The sequence below is a fragment of the Tauraco erythrolophus genome, chromosome 18 (genome assembly GCF_009769465.1).
Source record: "Tauraco erythrolophus isolate bTauEry1 chromosome 18, bTauEry1.pri, whole genome shotgun sequence".
NCBI classification, from domain to species: Eukaryota; Metazoa; Chordata; class Aves; order Musophagiformes; family Musophagidae; genus Tauraco; species Tauraco erythrolophus.
Genome location: NC_141482.1, coordinates 13,800,550 through 13,818,605, shown reverse-complemented (window position 1 = coordinate 13,818,605; position 18,056 = coordinate 13,800,550). Strand labels below are relative to the sequence as shown.

Genomic DNA, 18,056 nt, shown 5'->3' with positions numbered 1-18,056 from the left:
GCAGTGGATACACAACGATTTCTCATTTATTAGCATGCAGATCTCAGTACTGCTCTGTGGTTTCTAAAATTATCACGTGTATTTTGGATGCTCTAAGTCTACGGATTATGAAGGCTGGAAGGAACTAGACCACATCATTTCACCTTCCAACTCTCCATTTTCATCTTAACCAGCTCTAAAAATTTGTCATTTGCAATTTCCTTATTTTTTTCCCCCTTGTCCCCCAGTAATAGCAACTTGAAGCACATGAGAACAGAAGAGAGAAATACTGTACTAATAAAAGTAAGATCTTTAACTGATTAAAACCAGATGTACTGAAGAATGTCTACACATTTACTGCTGGCACACACAAATACATCTGTTAGAGCTATCAGTGAAACACAAATTTTACGGGATACCTGTTACCATTTAGAGTATTTACTGCTTCCTTGAAATCATATCCGAGCTGCTAAACCCGAAATATCTCTTACTGCTCAGGATTTCACTCATAAGCAATAACAACTCTGATACGTCTACAGCCAATTGCTGTGAAACAACTTTATCCTCTTTGGTGCAATCAGACATAGTCTGTTTGCCACATTATTTCAGCTCCTTTAGCACCTCAGCAAAATCGGTCACCAAATAGTTTTGCTGGCTCATGAATCATTCTTCTCTTCCTTTTTCCTTTTTTCCTCCTTTCTTCCCCCCGAAAGTCTTTGTTTCACAGTTATCTATCAAGTTCCTTCTATCTGCCAAAGCAGCTAAGAGAGACAACGGATATAAACAGCCATGAATTACAAACACGTTGTGTGTCCATGCATCACTGTGCTGATGTATTGATACTTACAGTGCTGGTAGTGAATTCAGGGGGGTTGTCATTCACATCTGTCACCGTAATGATCGCTGTTGCCGTGTTCGAGAGACCATAGTTAAGATTTCCTTCCATATCTGTGGCTTGAACAATGACTATGTACTGCTGAACTTTCTGGAAAAAAAAAAAAAAGAAAAGATGAGAAACAAAAATGCATCCTCTAAAATGCCTTAGTTTATTATCCGTATACAAGTGCAATCTTAAGGCAGACTAAGAACTTAACTGGATTCAAAACCTTAGTAAAAACGACAGATAAAATTTTTTTAAAGGGATTTTTTGTACAGATTGGTGGATATCACCTGTTTCACGTGAAAATGAAAATCGTACAGAAAAAATCCTTGGTTGAAACTGACATTTTTGCTAACTTTTAAGCATTTTCAGAAACTTTAATTTCTGTCTTCTGAAAACTAGTAAAAATTTTGCTAATGTGTTTTCATTGAAAACATCACCAAGAACATTATACCCCCAGAACTGCCAGAAACGCTGCCTGGCAGCCCTCCAGCTTGTTCTGCTCACACAGTTTGATGCCCACAAAGCATTTTGATACTTAAAATACCCTCCACGTTTCAATCCTTAACACAACCTTGCTAAATAAGGAGAATTTAAGTCCAGTATAAAAAAAAAATACTCGCTGCAATAAACAAAATTTCGGTGCAACTGATTTAAACTCCTGAGCACCCCAAACAACACAGCTTTCAAAGAAAAAGACTGACAGAGCCAGACATAAAAAATTACACATTGAAGTTCTTTTAGAAGATGCTGTATGTCAATGCAATTGGAAAATAAACCTGAATAAAATAGGAGAGGGCATCTGATCCTGCATGTGTGAACATCTCCCTGGGATATCTCTTTACTTATGAATACAGGCCCACACTGAGGAAAGCGCCCTCATCTTAAAACTGACCTCGACAATAAATTTTCATTTGCATCTGCAGAATTTACTATTGATGTCTACACACCTCGTGCACGGGGCACCCACAGCACTTTATAGGCAGATATAAAAGCAAAGCTCCTCTCCTGAGATACGGGCACGGTGACGCACCCAGAACCAGGGAGGGATTCGGCCCAACTCGGTGTGACTCAGGGCCAAGCTAACCATCGCTCCCTACTCCGTCAGGTTTAAGGTGTAATTACAGGCACGAGCGGGGACACAGGGCCAAGCAGCTCCGATGGCAGATCAGAGAGCCCAAACGGTGTGAAAACCAAACGGCAGCACAACGCTGGGCACGAAAAGCAAAGCAGAGGGACTTCACTGGGAGGAGAGACCTTCTGCATGTTGGATTGTTCCTGCTCTCGGAACACAGCTCAGATACTCAAGGGCTGCTCCGTACGTGTGCCGATGTTACAAGCTGGAGTAAAATGTCAAACGTCCTTTGGACTTTCAAAGGGCAGGAATTAGGTCAATTAGGTCTCTCTACTCCTACATAAACAGTCTTGACGTGTGGTAACTGGCTTTTTTAATTCTTATGAGTTGCTAGAATAACAGAATTTTAGCTTTATCGTGATTCCAAGACTTTAATTGACAGATATTAACCTGCTAAATTGACGAGATATCACACACAGGGACCCATCAGCACCTTGCAACTGGAATACATTATGGAAACGCACTTTCATTATCTCTCGCTACACTGTATAATAAAACATGAGGGAGAAACTACTGTTAGCCCTTGTTTTTCCTCACACAAAACGTTGCTGTTCATTACTCCATTTGTAAAAGCACAGGGTAATTGTAAGGCTGAAATATCCTTATTAGCGAGTGTAATTTCTATTTCATATTTAGCTTTTCCTTCTTTATTCTCTCTTATAGACAACTTGGGAGGCTGGCAGAAGCATTCTCTAACTTATGAGCCAAGTTAGGTTTAAATCATAGAAGGGAGAGGAGATATTTAAAAAAAAAGCAGCAATCAGATTCCACATCAATTAGAAAAACAGGTTGGAGGCCCACATGAGAGACTCCGTTTCAATAGTGCATTTAAATGGCAAAGCCACCTCTAATGCTTCTCACCGCAGTGAGATGGAGACACAAAACTCAGTGTTTCCAATCTGATGGTCGCACGTTATTGCAACAGCTTCAGTGCTTCGGCAGCGACCACAGGGAAGAAATAAGTTCCTTCCTTTCCATCAGCCATGAGGGTGATGAGACAGCCTCGGTCAGTGATGGTGCTTCTTTCTTAACTCAGCTAATTTCTCTTTTACCATGTTTGCAGACTGACCTCTTTGGAGCTGCGGGGCTCCTGGGGCACCCTCCCAGGTGTGCCCACCAGAGCAGCGTGTCTCTGGCCAGGGCATGGCACAGGCTGTGCCAAAAGCAATCCTGAAACTCATCACACCGTTATGCAAACTTTAATCTGAACTCCAAGAACCACCTGCAGACCTTGGGGAAGGTCATGCTCAGTCTCCACTGCACTTACTCATAACGGGACCCAGCCTGCAAACCTCCCGCCACCTTCACAGCTCCTTTCTAGCTTGCTTTATTCACTTCTTAACTTAAGCTTCCCCTGGAAAAATTAACCCTCTCAGCCAAGAGAGGGTAAGGGACTAGAAAGTCTTACTCAAAAGTTTTGTTAACTTCACCATTTTACTGCTTATTAAATTATACAAACTCTGATGACATACGTCTGTGTGTGTGTGTAATCGCAGACCCTGTCTTATTAATCTCAGATTTACAATAAAGTCTTTTTATTTAACAAAGTGCCCTTCAGAGCCTCATAGCACAATGTTAATAAAAACCCTCACAAAAACTCAGAACACTAAATTAACGAAATTTAAAAGAAAGATTATCTCAATCAGATAATACAAAGCTAAAAATAAAAATACCCAGAATTTAGCAACGTACAAATGTATCAGCCACTAAGAGCTGGTACATCAGGATGGGAAGAGAGGAGGAAGGCAAGGAGCACTGCACCTGTGCTAGAACACGCAGGGAGTCCAAGCCTAGTGAGAAAATGCATGGAACTGCAGCAGATCTCAAATGGTTTGAGAGATCAGGTAGGAATGTTATGGGAATGGACCCGTTTGAGACGGGTGCTGTACCTCAGGATACCACAGGCAGCTGCAGCCATCAGGGATGTGTGAGAGGTGAGCTGCTGGTGGAAACTTTCAAGACAGCGCTGAATTTCCGATTTCCATAAGCTGAAGACATCACTACTGTGTTTAGAGCAAAAGTACAATCAAAATGGAGAATGGCTTGGATGTCACGTAAAGTCATATAAAGCACAAACACATGTAAATGGAAGAAGCCTGAGATTTGTCCAACCTTCAGGCACTGGGTTACCGTCCACATCCACTTCCATCCAAAAGGCTCCAGCGTGGGCACACAAGGGTGGTGCTTTCACGTACCTGGTTTTAGTTTATAACTAATTCAATCTTCACTAAGATTGGCCCCAGTAGATAACAAACTACTGATTTTTTGTTTTTCTGTAGCTAACCTTTTTGCTTTTGTGCATTAAGCTGATTTTATTGAACTATTCAATCAATTTTAATTTCAACATGTCCTTCCAATTTGTCACAACATCTCCAGGGGCATCTTAGTTTGTTGTCCTAATATTATTATTATTGTTACAACTATTAAAAAAAAAAAAAAAGGCAGCCCCATGCCTCCAAGCACGAGAGACGTTTTCTTGATGGCATTTTGATAATACAGAATAATTCTCATCTTCTCTTTCTTTAAAAAAATGACATTTTAAACAGCACAGGGCAGAAACTGCAGCATAGCGGTAACACAAAATGGTCCTAACCCAGAAATGAAACAGTTAGTATATGTTTGCTCTGATGGTGATGCTGTGGAACTAAAGAAATGAGCCTCTGCCCCGAAGGGGTCTAGACTGAAAACCCAGCCCCCGTGAAGTCTCTGGGAGGTCCAGTGGCCAGTATTTCCAATAAATCTAACAAATCTTCACGCTAGTGGAAAGTAAATGTGCTGCTTCTACTTAAGCCAAGGGAAAAAACCTCATCTTGATAAGCGCAGAGCTTTTAGCCTGACCTAAAAACTAAGAAGGGCTTTTGAAGGAAAAAATTATGAAAGAAAGAATAATTAAAGGAACTGTGGCAGATCTAATCTGTCTGCTCTTCTGCCAATTATCTGATACAGTGCCACAAAGAAATACATCAGCTAAATTCCAGAAGATGGGAATTGAAGAAATTGGTTAAGCCGGTTAATGGGAAGTTGATGAAGGCTTGGCTAAAAAGACAGCAGTGCCTTGTACAGAGAGAAGTAACAGCTTGAAAGAAGGGTAACCTCAGAATTAAATAACAGAAACATCATGCCATTTAATAGTACAAAATACAAGATAATGCAGCAAGGGACCAATAACAAAACTTTTCTGGAAGCAGGTTTATTGGATACGAGCAAGGAGGACTGGCACCGTGTCCCACCAGCTCCCTGACACTGAGCAAGACACAAATGCTGTTGGCAAACGTATGGCGTGCAGTACTAGCATTGCAGATAGGGCAATATTGATTCCCAGTGCCAAGCACCAAGGGCTCATTGGGATGCTGTGCACAATCCAGGTCCCTTGTATTCACTGCTGAGCAACCCAGATCCGACCAGGTGCCGGCAGTGAAGAGCCCATCACCGGAGGAGAGCCTAGAAGAGCTTGGCTTGTTTAGTCTAGCAAAATGAAGGCTGATAGCAGATATGATTGCTGTCTATAAATACATCAGGAGGATAAACACCAGGAAGGCAAAGGAGCAATTTAAACTAAAGGACAATGTTGACACAAGAACAAATGGGTATAAACTGGCCATGAATAAATTTAGGCTGGAAATCACTAGGTCCTTCACTGGTGAAGGAGAGACATGCTGGAGCAATGTAATACAGGGGCTGGGGAGCAAAAATGTTCAAAAGAATGTATTAAATTAGGCATAAAATCCTTTTGATCTAGGTAGAAATTATAACAAATTGAGCAAAAGCAGAAGTCTGATCTCTCAGCATTCTCTGTGTACAACCAACTTTTTAGGAAGAAAAAGAATAAAAGCCCTTTCAGTCCAAATATCACAATATGTTTCTGTGAAAATGGTTTAAGACCATTAACACTGATCGATATCGCTGAACCAGCTCGTTCCATTGGCACACACAAAGGAATAGGTGCCCCAAACAAAATTACAGTTATTGCAAGTGGCTCTTCCCATCAAGACACAGGCTGGCACGAAAGACACCATCTCAAATCCCTGACCAAGCTGAGCACGGTCTTGCTGAGAGGTTATGAATAAAACTAAATCATATTCAGAGAGAGAGAAACTAAAAGAACAAAGTATTTCAAAATGAAATCCGAGTAATGCAGTGCAATCTGTGATCCCAATTTGCAAGAGTGCACACACAGTATTTTTAGGAATATGGCTATTCCGGGTTTACACATGCAATTACTATAAATCACACAGGAGCTGGGTAACTGTGTATGCCAAAGTCCAGAAATGTGGTAATTATGTGATTAAATTAATCTGCATTATGGACAAAGGGTTTGCAAAATTAGGACCTACGTGTTCAAAGCTCTGTACAAATATTGTCCAATTAATTACCACTTCCTGAGAAATGTACGACTAGCTAATTTTAGCATCATGTCTAGTAAAGCAAATAAGGTTACCAGGATGTTGCTGTAGGATGTGCCGAGTAGGAATCTATTGGTGAAGGAGCTAGAAAATCTAAATCCAATTTCCTTCCATGGCTATCCTCACATCTTCTTTATATTTATGTGTTTTTCTGTCTCCCCTTGCTTTTGCAATACCAACGAGAAGAATATGGGATATTCCTCTGTTTGCTTGTTTTTTTTTTTCCTAAATAATTTCTTTACATGCTAGTGAAGTTTTGATGTTCCTTTTTTCACTGCAAGATGGTTGATGGTGAATACATTAGTAATAAATACCAGAGCCAGGAAAGTCGATTTGAAACCAAACTCCTCAAATCATCAACTTGACTCCAGAAGAAATATTTTTTCTGAAAAGATCTCATTGGCCATCATTTAAACAAAGCTCACGGGTGGACATTTTAAAGCATTTATCCCTTAACACGCCCTACATAGCCACAATTAAATATCAACACAGATTTTCAGGAGAAAACCCTACTCTGGGGGCTCAGGGAAGCAGGCAGCTTTCACAGAGCACCCGACCCCTTTCACAGGTCCCCGCAGCGATGGTGGTGGTGAGCGAGCTCCAGCCGGGTGGCAGAGTTGAGCAGAGCCTTTGATACAGCCTGACCTTTTCATTCCTTGCAGCACCATGCCATGCACGCAGCACCCCGGCAGACATCAAACCCCAGGCACAGGAATCTTCATGCACAAACTGCTGCTGCCCAAGCTAAAAAGACACAGTTTTGCTCCATCTCAGCCTCGCTACACAGGACCAGCTACTGTCAGAGGCGTTTCACACTGGCTAGGACAAGGGTGCAACAAGGGAGGGGACTCCATTCTCACAGTTAACCGGGCTACTTGGTGCTGCACAACCATGAACGGGTCTGTTTTCTCCATTTTGCCAGGGTTATATTGGGTTTTCTTCCAGCATGGCACAGTGTTCCCTATCCGCAAGCATCTGGGCATACCTGATTTTATGATCCCCCTGCGCTTGCAGAGCCCTGGAACAGGGCAGTGCCTTGATCTCGCTCCATCCAGCGAGGCGCAGCTCACTCTCCCGGTGAGTTAATTCGGGCGGCTTCCTTCCTTAACGAAGGGGTCGATGTGAAACATCCTGGCCTGCGACACACGGGTCAGACCCTGCGAATTCCTGCGACCATCCGACCGAACCTGCCTGTCATCCAGGTATTGATAAATGCCTCTGGCTCAGAAAAAGCCTCAGTCCCACCAGCGACAGCTCTCCGAATCGTGCTTTGCAGCACACTCCCACCTCTTCCATGCCATTAAAACCCAGGTTGCAGCGCTGCCCGGCTGCTCATGCCACCGGGAGAGATTTTCAAGCCCCTCAAGCCTGGGGGAGATGTTCTTCTGCTGTTCTCAAAGGGTGAAGCCACCCGTGCCAAGGGCCACCCCAGCTCCCAGCCCGCTCCGCTCCCGCGCACACCACCGCACTTAAGCGCGCGGGACGGCGGAGGCAGGGCGAGGATGGCTGCTCCTGCTGACCCTTCGCGTGGTGGAGGATTTCTGCCCGCAGCGCTGAACACGTGTGACTCGGAAAGAAGGAAAACATTTATTCAGGAGCCGTTCCGACGAGCGCTTCTCGCATTTGCTCCGACTCACCCGCCGAAGCACCGGCCGTTTTCACCCACGGCTCCAGGCCAGCAGAACCCTGCCACAAACCTTCAGGAATCAGCCTGACACCTGCCAATTTTTTTTTTTTTTTCTGAGAGAAATAAAGGCCCAGAGGGCACAAGCGAACCTCAGGATTGCTGATTGGCACTGCACCTATATTGCCGATTAATAAACAGCTTTCACCTGGCAGCCTGATTAACAACCAGCAATTAATTTTTTTTTTAACTCTTTCTCTCTCAGCACCTGAGACCTGTAACCCATGGGATCTCACACCTATACTCATCTTTTTCTCTCTTAAGCTACTGCACTTTAACATAATATTTTAATGTGTTACAATTTACACATTTTAACCCATTCAGAGCCAGCAGACACACAATCAGTTCTTCCAGCTTCTCCCAGAGTGGACATTGAATCTCTCATGTAGCTGTGAACAGGACCTGCTCCAGCTTAGCAGCTATTTTCTCTTTTGTGTGGCAGCTTCTGAAAGCAAAACAGCTCCTGGTGATGGGTACAACACCCAGCAACAGCTAACTGAGCTTTCGTATGAAAGCATGAGGAAGTGCTTTAAAAGTTACCTGAAAGAAAGGGAGTATGATCTTTTTATCACGGAGAGGTTATAAAATCAAAGAATGCTGGAAAGCCTTTCAGGAGTCTACTCTGGCCTCTTAGTGTGAGACCAAATAGTTCAGTGGCTGTTGCCCCGACTGCCTTTTGTTGTGTTATTCAGACAGTGAAAGTGGTGAAAGTGGAAACCTTTCCAAAGGACATGCTAGGTACAAACCCTAACAGTGACGCCGGCAGTCTTCAGCATCCTGCCTATACCTCCCCGTAGCCTCCAGGCCAGAAGATATGTGAACCAAACTGAATTGCTCATCCACCTAATTTCACTGTGAGAACCAGGATTTTGCCGAACAGTCAGCACCGGGAGCGGTGTTATTGACTGAGAACCCCGTCTCAGAAAGTGATCTGCCAGTTGTCAGGGATACAAAGGGAAGCTTAGAAATATAAACCCCAAACACTAAAAAGCCCTGAAACAAAACCAGAAAAAACCACAACCCAGCAGACAAATAACTGAAAATGGTAACACGGACTGGGGATTCTGGTGGATCATTTTCATGGTTTTCTTAATGCCTGGTGCCAGCAATGCTGTGCATAGGAAGGGATGGATTAAAGAGGAATAGAGAAGCTTTTGAGTGTGATATGCTGCAACTACATTCATCTGACATATATATATATTTGTTTGTTTGTTTGTTTGAATGAGTTTTGTTCCTGAGGGATCAGACACTGAGCCTGGGCTATCAAGGTTTTGAAAAAACACCCAAGCTGAAACCCCACTGTGGTGGAACGCATTAGGAATATCAATGCAACAGCTTCTGCCCAAGGAAAGGGACCTACTGGAAAACACATCCACCAAAACAGCCAACTGACCCAAATGCACCTTGCAGAGGGTTTGCCATGCTCTGACCCCAGCTGCCACCGCTTATGGAAACTGCATGTTTCAAAGTATGCTGTACACAGGGCTAACAGCCAAGTAGGGTTCGTTTAACCTGATACTCGTTCTAGACTTCGAGTTGCAAAGGATGGGGATTAGAAGCCACAAAATTTTTTATCCGGTATTTGAGCACAGATATTTGTCAAAACTTGAATGTAGTTGCTTGAAAAACTTTTAAGCCTAAAGATATATTTTTTTTCATATCTGAAATAGTCCTTTAAAATTGTCCTTACTCTTCAAAGTTCACTCAAAATGTAAATAGTACCTCTGTATTTAAGACTGTGACAGTATTTTCCAGTTTCAGGAAGTTTTACAATGTGAACGTAACATTTGTCAGGATTTTTGGAGGGTTTTTTTGACTGAGCCTTGGCAAATAAGACACCAAGCTTGGAGCAAACAAAAAATAAGGACTGAGCTGTTTTCAGAAGATAAATATGAAAAGAACAGCAACACCAAAAAGAAGCTAGTGTTCTGTAGCATTTCTTTTCTAGTCATAAAATGTTTTACGTACTGATGCTGTCACTGAGGAACCTAATGGATTTCCACGCCTCGAGGAGTCCAATAAAGGTTGTGCACAGTCTGTTGAAGCTATTCAGGTGCTATGGACTGACTCCAACATTATTATCAGAATTATTATCAAAATTATTATCAGAAACTCCATTGTAACAGTACCTCTGTCCTCAGATAGTACCGACTTTCCCAGAAAGACTGTCAGTTAATGAGCTCCTTGTATGGTTCTCTCATTTAATGTCAAAATTAGAGAATCATTAGAAACAGGTTACATCTCACTCTTCAGTGATCCAAACTACAGATCAGACGTAAGTCCACAAGGAAGCAGGAGAGAAATAGGGAAAATGAATTACATGCTTCTGATTGTCACCACTGATAATCATGCAAGGGGGTGGCAGCGAGCTGGTATGAGCTACAAATAAATTTCATTAAAAAAAAAGAGATATGATGAATATCGTGGATAATGTATTTTGATTCTGACTACAGCCACTGAGTCGCTGCCAAAACAGAGTAGGGTTGTGATTAAGGCTGTCGGCTGCAGCTTGGAAGACCTGGATTTCTTTTGCATTTTCCCAAACACTCCCCAAGTGACCTTTAGTAGGTCATTTAATTTTTCTGTGCCTCAAAGAAATTGAAAATAACACTTCAAAATGAAATGAAAACACTTTCTTATCTCGCAGCGATATCGTGAGAATAAAAATCCATTAGCCTGCTGAGGCACTCAGCCACTCCGATGGGGAGGGCTGCAGAAGCACCCATCCCCAGCACCCTTCCCTCTGCTGGCAACCGCACCGGGTACCAGCGCAGAAGTTGGCATCCTTCTGCATCTTGGCAGAAACAAGGAGCAACTCCGATCCACCAGACACTGCTTTCAATTCCTGTCAATATTTTGCAGGCTTTCTGCCCCAGAGATGCCAGGTCATCTTGCAAAGCACTTAAAAGAAGACCTGAAGAATAAGCCTTCTAACTTTTGGCTGAGGCAATTTTTGTAAAAACACGGAATTATGTTCGGCTTTTCCTGGACAGGAAGAGACGAGTGATAGTTCAATGTCGAGGTGGTCACACAGCAACCGTCGCTGCTGAGAGGTGCCCTTCGGTAAATATGCCAGCATTAAATTGATGCTGCTTCCAGTTTGTGTCTGCCACTTTCTGACAAAAGGAGTGAGTGCTGAGAGACGGAAAAAATCCCCAAACCCCAGGCAGACCACGAGAACGGAAAGTAAACAATAATCTGAGAAACATTTTTGAAAATAAAAAATGACCTTCTTTGGACTTGTGCAAACCAAAGTCTTCCTATAGCGTGTAACTTCTTGGCGATTACCCAAAGGCCAGGCTTTGGGAAAAAAAAATATCCTAGTTATGTCCATTGCACTCTTACAATCTACAAAACCTTTGCTGTCAAATGCTGCCAGAGCAATTTAATAAACAGGGAGAAGGTCTTAATGTATTCTGAAACGTGAAAACCACCCATCATTAGCCCCACATGCTGTTTTTCTGCCTTCTCTGCTTTAAGCCATTTAGCTGCTACAGCTGTTTTTCTTGTAAGTCTGACTTCTGTTTTTATCAGCCTGATTTGTTTTCTGGTGTATCTCGCTTGATTAAAAAGAGGAAGAAAAACCTTTCACAATTCAGGTAAAACTGCCTTTTTCTTTAAGCTCTATCATGCTGGAAGCTTGAAAAAGATCATCAAGAAGATCAGTGTAGGTGAATAAATATTCATAATATTGCTCATAATTTATACTTGGTCTCATTTTTGCAGATAGGCTTGAAATTCCATGCTCATGACACCACTGCTATAGTCAGACTTTTTTATTCTTAGGAGCATGAGGTTTTGTAAATTCTATCAAAGCAGCAATTAAAAAAATAAAATCAATGTAATATATTCAACATAATATATTCAAACCACTTCCTCTAATCCTGTACGAATACATATCATGTGTACAACACGAGGATCCTGGATTTTAAAATTAACGGCAGTGAGGAGCACAACACAAGTCCTGGGAATCTGCACTGTGTTGATGTCATACAGTCTGGATAAAATAAACTAATTTGGTATCATTTATTACTCATTGCTGAGAATTATTTTAAGAAAATAGATTGGCTAAGTCCTTGCTAGCTGCATATCATATATACCTTCACCATTATGAAATGAACATCCAAACAGTGAAGGAGAAGGTTATAGTCGGAAAAGCAGCTGATTTAATTAAATTTGGCAGAATGAAAGGTTAGTGGAAAACAGTCAAATAACCGAGAAGAGATTAATGCGAGATGCTCCCTGTTGCATTTCCCTTAAGAGCTGTTTTACCCAGCATGGGAAGGGTCATGTTGCGTCGATTTGCTGAGAGAGAATGTGATTGACAGAACTACTGGAAAAGAAACTTGGTTTGGTTGTGAAGTCGGAAATACTAATGGGGGTTTCCGCCAAAACCAGCTCTGCCTGCAAATGGCTTTGCTTCCCTGGCTTTTAAGAGGGCTATGCTCTTCCAGGTGTCATAGACTAATACTCCAGACGTGATCAACTGGGTAGGTTAAGTCAGTGTAGACTCAGCTGGAAGACCCCTCGTTTAAAGGCCATCACGGTACTACGCCCTGTACGCATCACTGATGGCCAGTCTACTGGATCAGTGCCTGGGATCGAGCAACATGGGACATACAGTAACAAGTCCTGCCTGCCTCCTCCATTGAAAACTCCTCCTTTGCAAACTTTGATCCTCAAAGCCGTGGAAGTTTGCCAACCGTTTTGTTGCAGCAACTGTAGAGTTGCTTTGCATGGCACTGACCCAGCCCCTGCTCCGACTGCCGTGGGACGATACCAGAGCTAACCTGCAAGCCTTGCCGAGTACGGAAAAGTCAATTTTTATGTGAAAACAAGTGCAAAGGAAAAGATCTTCAATGCTGTGGGAAAACTACCCAAAAGCTTATCCTGTGAAAGAAGGATTTTGAGCTGGCTGGAAATGACATGAAACAAAGACACTTGAACAACAAGGAGATTTGATCTTGTTCCTTTTGTATATATTAACAAGGCCAAAGACATAACACGCAAGAAATAAAAAGATGCAGTTGATTGGACACTTGATTGTTGTACTGTGTCTTGGCGTAGAAGAAGGAGAGATATAATTCAGACTGAATCTGATGGAAAAATCACCCAAGTCCAGAGCAAACACGGTAATAAAGGTTGTGATAACTCAACAATGCAACCCAGCTACAACCACTTAGAGAGTACAAATCACTCACTGAACAAGATCTAGGATTACTGGAGGATAAAATGCCATACTTCTCGGAACGAGGCATCTCAGCTGTTTTTTAGAAGCTAATGATCCTAATGTTTATATGTAGATGCATTAGATAAATATAAAAGAAAGATTTTTTTATAAAACATTGTATTAATGGATGTAAGCGAAGTCATGAATGGATTATTATGTGTACTCTTACAAAAGGAAGGCCATCAAAATAAAGAAATTTTCACAGAGAGCAGTCGTAATAGCGCAGAGCTTCCTGTGGAGCTTGCTGATGTTCTCAGCACTCGCTGCTCTCTGGGGTACGACATTTGGGGAATGAGAAACAGAGAGATCCCAGGAAAATATTGATTGCTTTATTGAGCAATCATAGGTTTGCAATAGAAAGTGGCTGCAAGGCGTTTGGGCAAACTTTGTTTCGGTGATGATGCCTGCATCTTTTGGGTTCAACTCTGCCCAAAAACTCGGCAGATAAATACTGCAACGAGGTCTGACCCCCAGCCTCTGGCGACTCCGACACTTTGGAGACACCTTCTGAAGGATGCGATGCCAGTTTGACGGGTATATGTTTTCAGCTTTGGGGAGCGAAGACCTGTACAACTCAATATACTGCCTGCTCGGAAGGTTTCAGACAAGAGATAAAACCAGGGAAGTGAGGAACAGGAACGAACGGCTTCATGATAAACTGAAAAACTGCTGATAAACTAAACGACTGAGGAGCCGGGCTGGCAGAGTGCCACTGCGAGAATTCGCTGTGATGAGCAGGGACGTCTTCCTGCCCATATTGGGCCCGTCAGCCTTAATCAGATCTCCGTTGGTAGAGCCACTGTATGTCCAGGTGAGACTACAAAAAGAGCAATCATTATCATTCAGGCAATAAACTGCTCAATGTCAACGGCAGGAGGAGAATGTCTGGTCAGAACAGTTTTTTGAAAAGTGCTCCAGAAGTGTATTGATATACAAAGTGTGAAATTTAAAGGCCTTGTTTATTAATTTGAAAGAGGAGGGAGCGGACAAGGATGGATTTTCGATAATCTAAAAATGTCCCAGCTGTACGGGGCGACCTTTGCAGGGTAACGTGGGCCCTTTCTTGTAACCGTATGTAAATGAGGATGGAGCAGTAGCCACAAGCCATTTCAATAATTGAAGGCAGAATCTAATTTTCTCAGATCAGGGCCTTAATCAAACAGCATTTAATTTCTATGCTTTTTGTCATCTGAGGAATGCACGGGATCTTTGCGAGTGTCAAAGGCCTTTAAGTGACCAGGAGTGGGTTCCATCTTAGTAGGGGAAATTTTATAAAGGAGTCAGCACCATAGAGATCCCCTTGACAACCTCCCAGGTTCTTGTAATATGGAATTAACTTCACATTGCCACAAGGTATGAAAGAGGAACTTGCCAACCATCTTTATGTGATGAAATGTAATTCCTGCAGTTCCGAGGAAAAAAAAAAAAAATTGGAGGAATGTAGCAGTTTCTTGGCTATTAGCTCAGCATTTCGGTTCTCTCCGATTCTGGCTACATTTCCTCTTAAAAAACATTTACGTATGGAAGAGCTGAATTTCACACAAGAAGCAAAATGACCCCGAATTTAGTAGCCTACATTATAAAATACTCACAAGTAACAGACTGAAATGAAAAACTGCAAAGCATAACTCTGCCAAGATAATCAATCCTTGTTAACCCATGACCTGATCGTATATGATGCTGCTCTGATGAGCTTACTGAAATGCTATAAATAATGCCAACATATTTTATTTGCTTTGTAGGCATAAATATTGACAAATTCACACTCATTAAACTTCTGTGAGCTGGGAATTATCCCCATTTCTCAAATGGGGAACAGGCAGAGGAATTAAGACTAGTTTTTCAGAGGCGTTCATCAGTTTGGGGAGTCCAGTTTGAGACGCTGAACACAGTTTCAAACCTTCTTTATGCACATGAGTAAAGCTATATTGCTCAAATCCATACTGGCAATGTTACCTTCTTTGCCCCTCAGCCAAGATCTGTTTCTACGCACAAGAAAGTCCTTTTGCTGAGATGCACCAGCTTCCTGAGCAGAATTACTTACAGCAGAAAGAAACTTTTTGCCACTGTAACTTGATTGACTGTAAGTTTTGGGCAGCAATTCATTGTTTTATAGTGACATAACTAACCCAGCAAAACGTAACTGCAGACTAAGGTCATAGGTACATAAAAAAATTATTCTGAGAGAAGCTGGTGTATAGATTTACAGTGTCTTTGCCCCTCCACGGGATCTGTGCCCATGCTCCCCCTCACCTGCAGTAGCCCTGGGCTATCTTATCCCACCTCAGGCTACCACATGCTACCTGTAATTTGTTCAGGCTACGCTAGTTGCAAACGATAGTCCTTATTCTAGTACTGACCCTTTCTGACAATCAGAAAGGAAAGGGCATATCGTGGCATGAAGAATCCCTCAAACAAAGTATTTTTGCTTTGGTTGTGATGTTGAATTCAAATAAAACCACCTCAGCTGTCTGTGGCCCCATGCTCTACAGTCTCAGCTCCTCGTATGACGCAATGGAAACATCCCCAAAACTACACTGGTACTTTCTACAGAATCCAGTTTAATGTCTTACCCCTGTACCCCTGCAGATTCAAAAGGGGATGATGAGATTCTAAGTGTAATGGTTTCCTAAATACTGATGAGACTTGTACTTTTGGAAAAGAAAGAAAGTACTTCTCCTACTCCTACAGCAGTATATAATGTTAAACTTCTATAGAGCTTCTCACCTCAGGTTCTGGAGGTGGAGTACAAACTTACACTAAGTAAATGTATATGTGTGTTACTTCTTTCCTCCACTTCTCAGACAAAACTGATGTGAAAGTAGAAGGTCTAGAAGCTGATGTACTTCACTGCAAGCAAGAAGAAGGACTGTAAGATCGAGGTCCATGGGGACCTGGTGGGACCATCCTCTTCAGGTGGGATGTGAAGGGATTCAGGACTCTGGTCCTTGGTCTCTCCTAAGAAGGAGCTGGAAGCTGTAATAGGTATGTGTCAAGATTTTTATGAGATGGATTAACTCCCTGTAGAGAATAGGGTGAGATCATGAATGTATTTAATTTTATCATAAGTTGCACTCCCATTTGTGTCCCAGAGGTGAAAAGGTTTTATCTCATCCCACTAACTGCAGTGTTTACCTCACTCTCGGTTTAATGGGAGCTGTATGGATTTTTTATTTCTCTTTTCTAGCAGCAAATGTCAGAACAGTCCAGGTTTAGAAACGTATTATCTGACAGCAGAAACAAAGTGCTAACTCAAACCAGCTGTAACAGGTCCTTACTTCGAGTCTTTAAGGTCTCTGACTAAACCATTAGCCCATGGAGTCACTGATTTAGAGGACAGACCTTGCCCCACATCAAGTCAGTCCTGTCGCTTCGAAGGGGGTAGAAGTGGAAACACAGCGCCCATCACAGACATCCCATTTTCACCACTCCATTCAAAACAGAACAGACCAGCCTGGGCTGGCACCCACCTCCGGTCTGAGCGCTGGAAGGTGTGCATCGAGGGAGGGGAGATTACCCAGGTACTGCTGCACTGCCTGCGCAGAGACGGTGTGAGCCCGCGCCGGTGGCCCGGCACAGGGTGAGCAGGCTGGAGTGGGCACAGAGGGGGTGAGATGGATGCAGGAGCATCTCCTCAGGCAGTTTCTCATTTACTTTATTGCGTACGTAAACCGGAGCCTGCTGTCCTCAGCTGCATGGGGTCGGGTTTAGCACAGCGGATGATGAACAGGGAATATCCAGTTCAAAGAAATCTTCCTCTCTCTCCTGGAAAGTTGTGGTGGCTAAAGAGGCCCCCGGCTACGCTCCGGGGGCACATGGCAGGTACGGATTCAGGGTTTTTAACCCCAGCAGGTGGGGTTTGGGAGGGTCTATACGTTTCCCTGATGTTATTTTTCAGATTCTTTTTCAAGTGGAAGGGGACGTTCAACCCCACGCAGCCGGTGCTGCTCCCTGGGGCTGTGTGTGCAGCTCGTGGCAGAATTGGGCCTTGGTATTTTTATAAAAGGGAAAAAAGCAAACAAAAAAAATCAACAGATAGAAATCCTCAGACAGAAGGGGACATGCTGGTTATTTATTTAAAGAGCTGCTAAGGTCTAATGGAAATCTTCAAGAAGCATTCAATTTAGAACTAGCAGAGGTTTATTTAGCCCATATTTTCTGTTTGTTTTCAATCATTTTTCATAGCAAAGAACATTTGCTACCAGCGCTCATTGCTAGCATCTTCAATTGTGTATTGCCCAGCATTACCCTGGTTGCTACGGAGACAACTGAGATGCCACAAACAAGAGCAAAGCTCTTCTGGTGCAGAAGCAGTGCACCAAGGAGAGAAATATCCCTTGGAAACACAAGATACTTGTACACAGGCATGAAAAATGGGTGAGATTTATAGGACACACAATTTGCTGGACGCCGTGTCTAAACAAAGCATTTCCCCAGAGTTCCTCCCCTGCTGCCAGCTGCTTTTCCAGCAGCACAAAAGCCGTGAACCACGTTACTCTAGACGTGATGCCAAAGAACATTTTCTACCTGGATTTGAATAATGTGAATATATTAATTAAAGTTGATAATGGCTGATAATGATTTCCATCAGCAGTAGAATGATGCTATATTTATCATTAGCTATGAGATTCTTGTACCTAACTGTAATTTGTACAGAGAAGACTTCAAGTAACGTGACTTGCCATCTTAACAACTTTTCCGACAACACCTTTAAAGTCACAGAACGTTGTTTTCTCAGACGAGTC

General features: G+C 42.7%; 1 protein-coding gene across 2 annotated transcripts in view; it reads right to left on the bottom strand.

Moving 5' to 3' along the window:
• The window catches only part of CDH4 (cadherin 4), a 459,932-nt gene that overhangs the window by 43,300 nt on the left and 398,576 nt on the right, over positions 1 to 18,056 (bottom strand). For both annotated transcript variants that reach the window (XM_086622684.1, XM_086622683.1), the window contains one exon: positions 827 to 964. In XM_086622684.1, the coding sequence (XP_086478810.1) occupies positions 827 to 964 (138 nt within the window). The remainder of the gene's footprint in view (positions 1 to 826; positions 965 to 18,056) is intronic.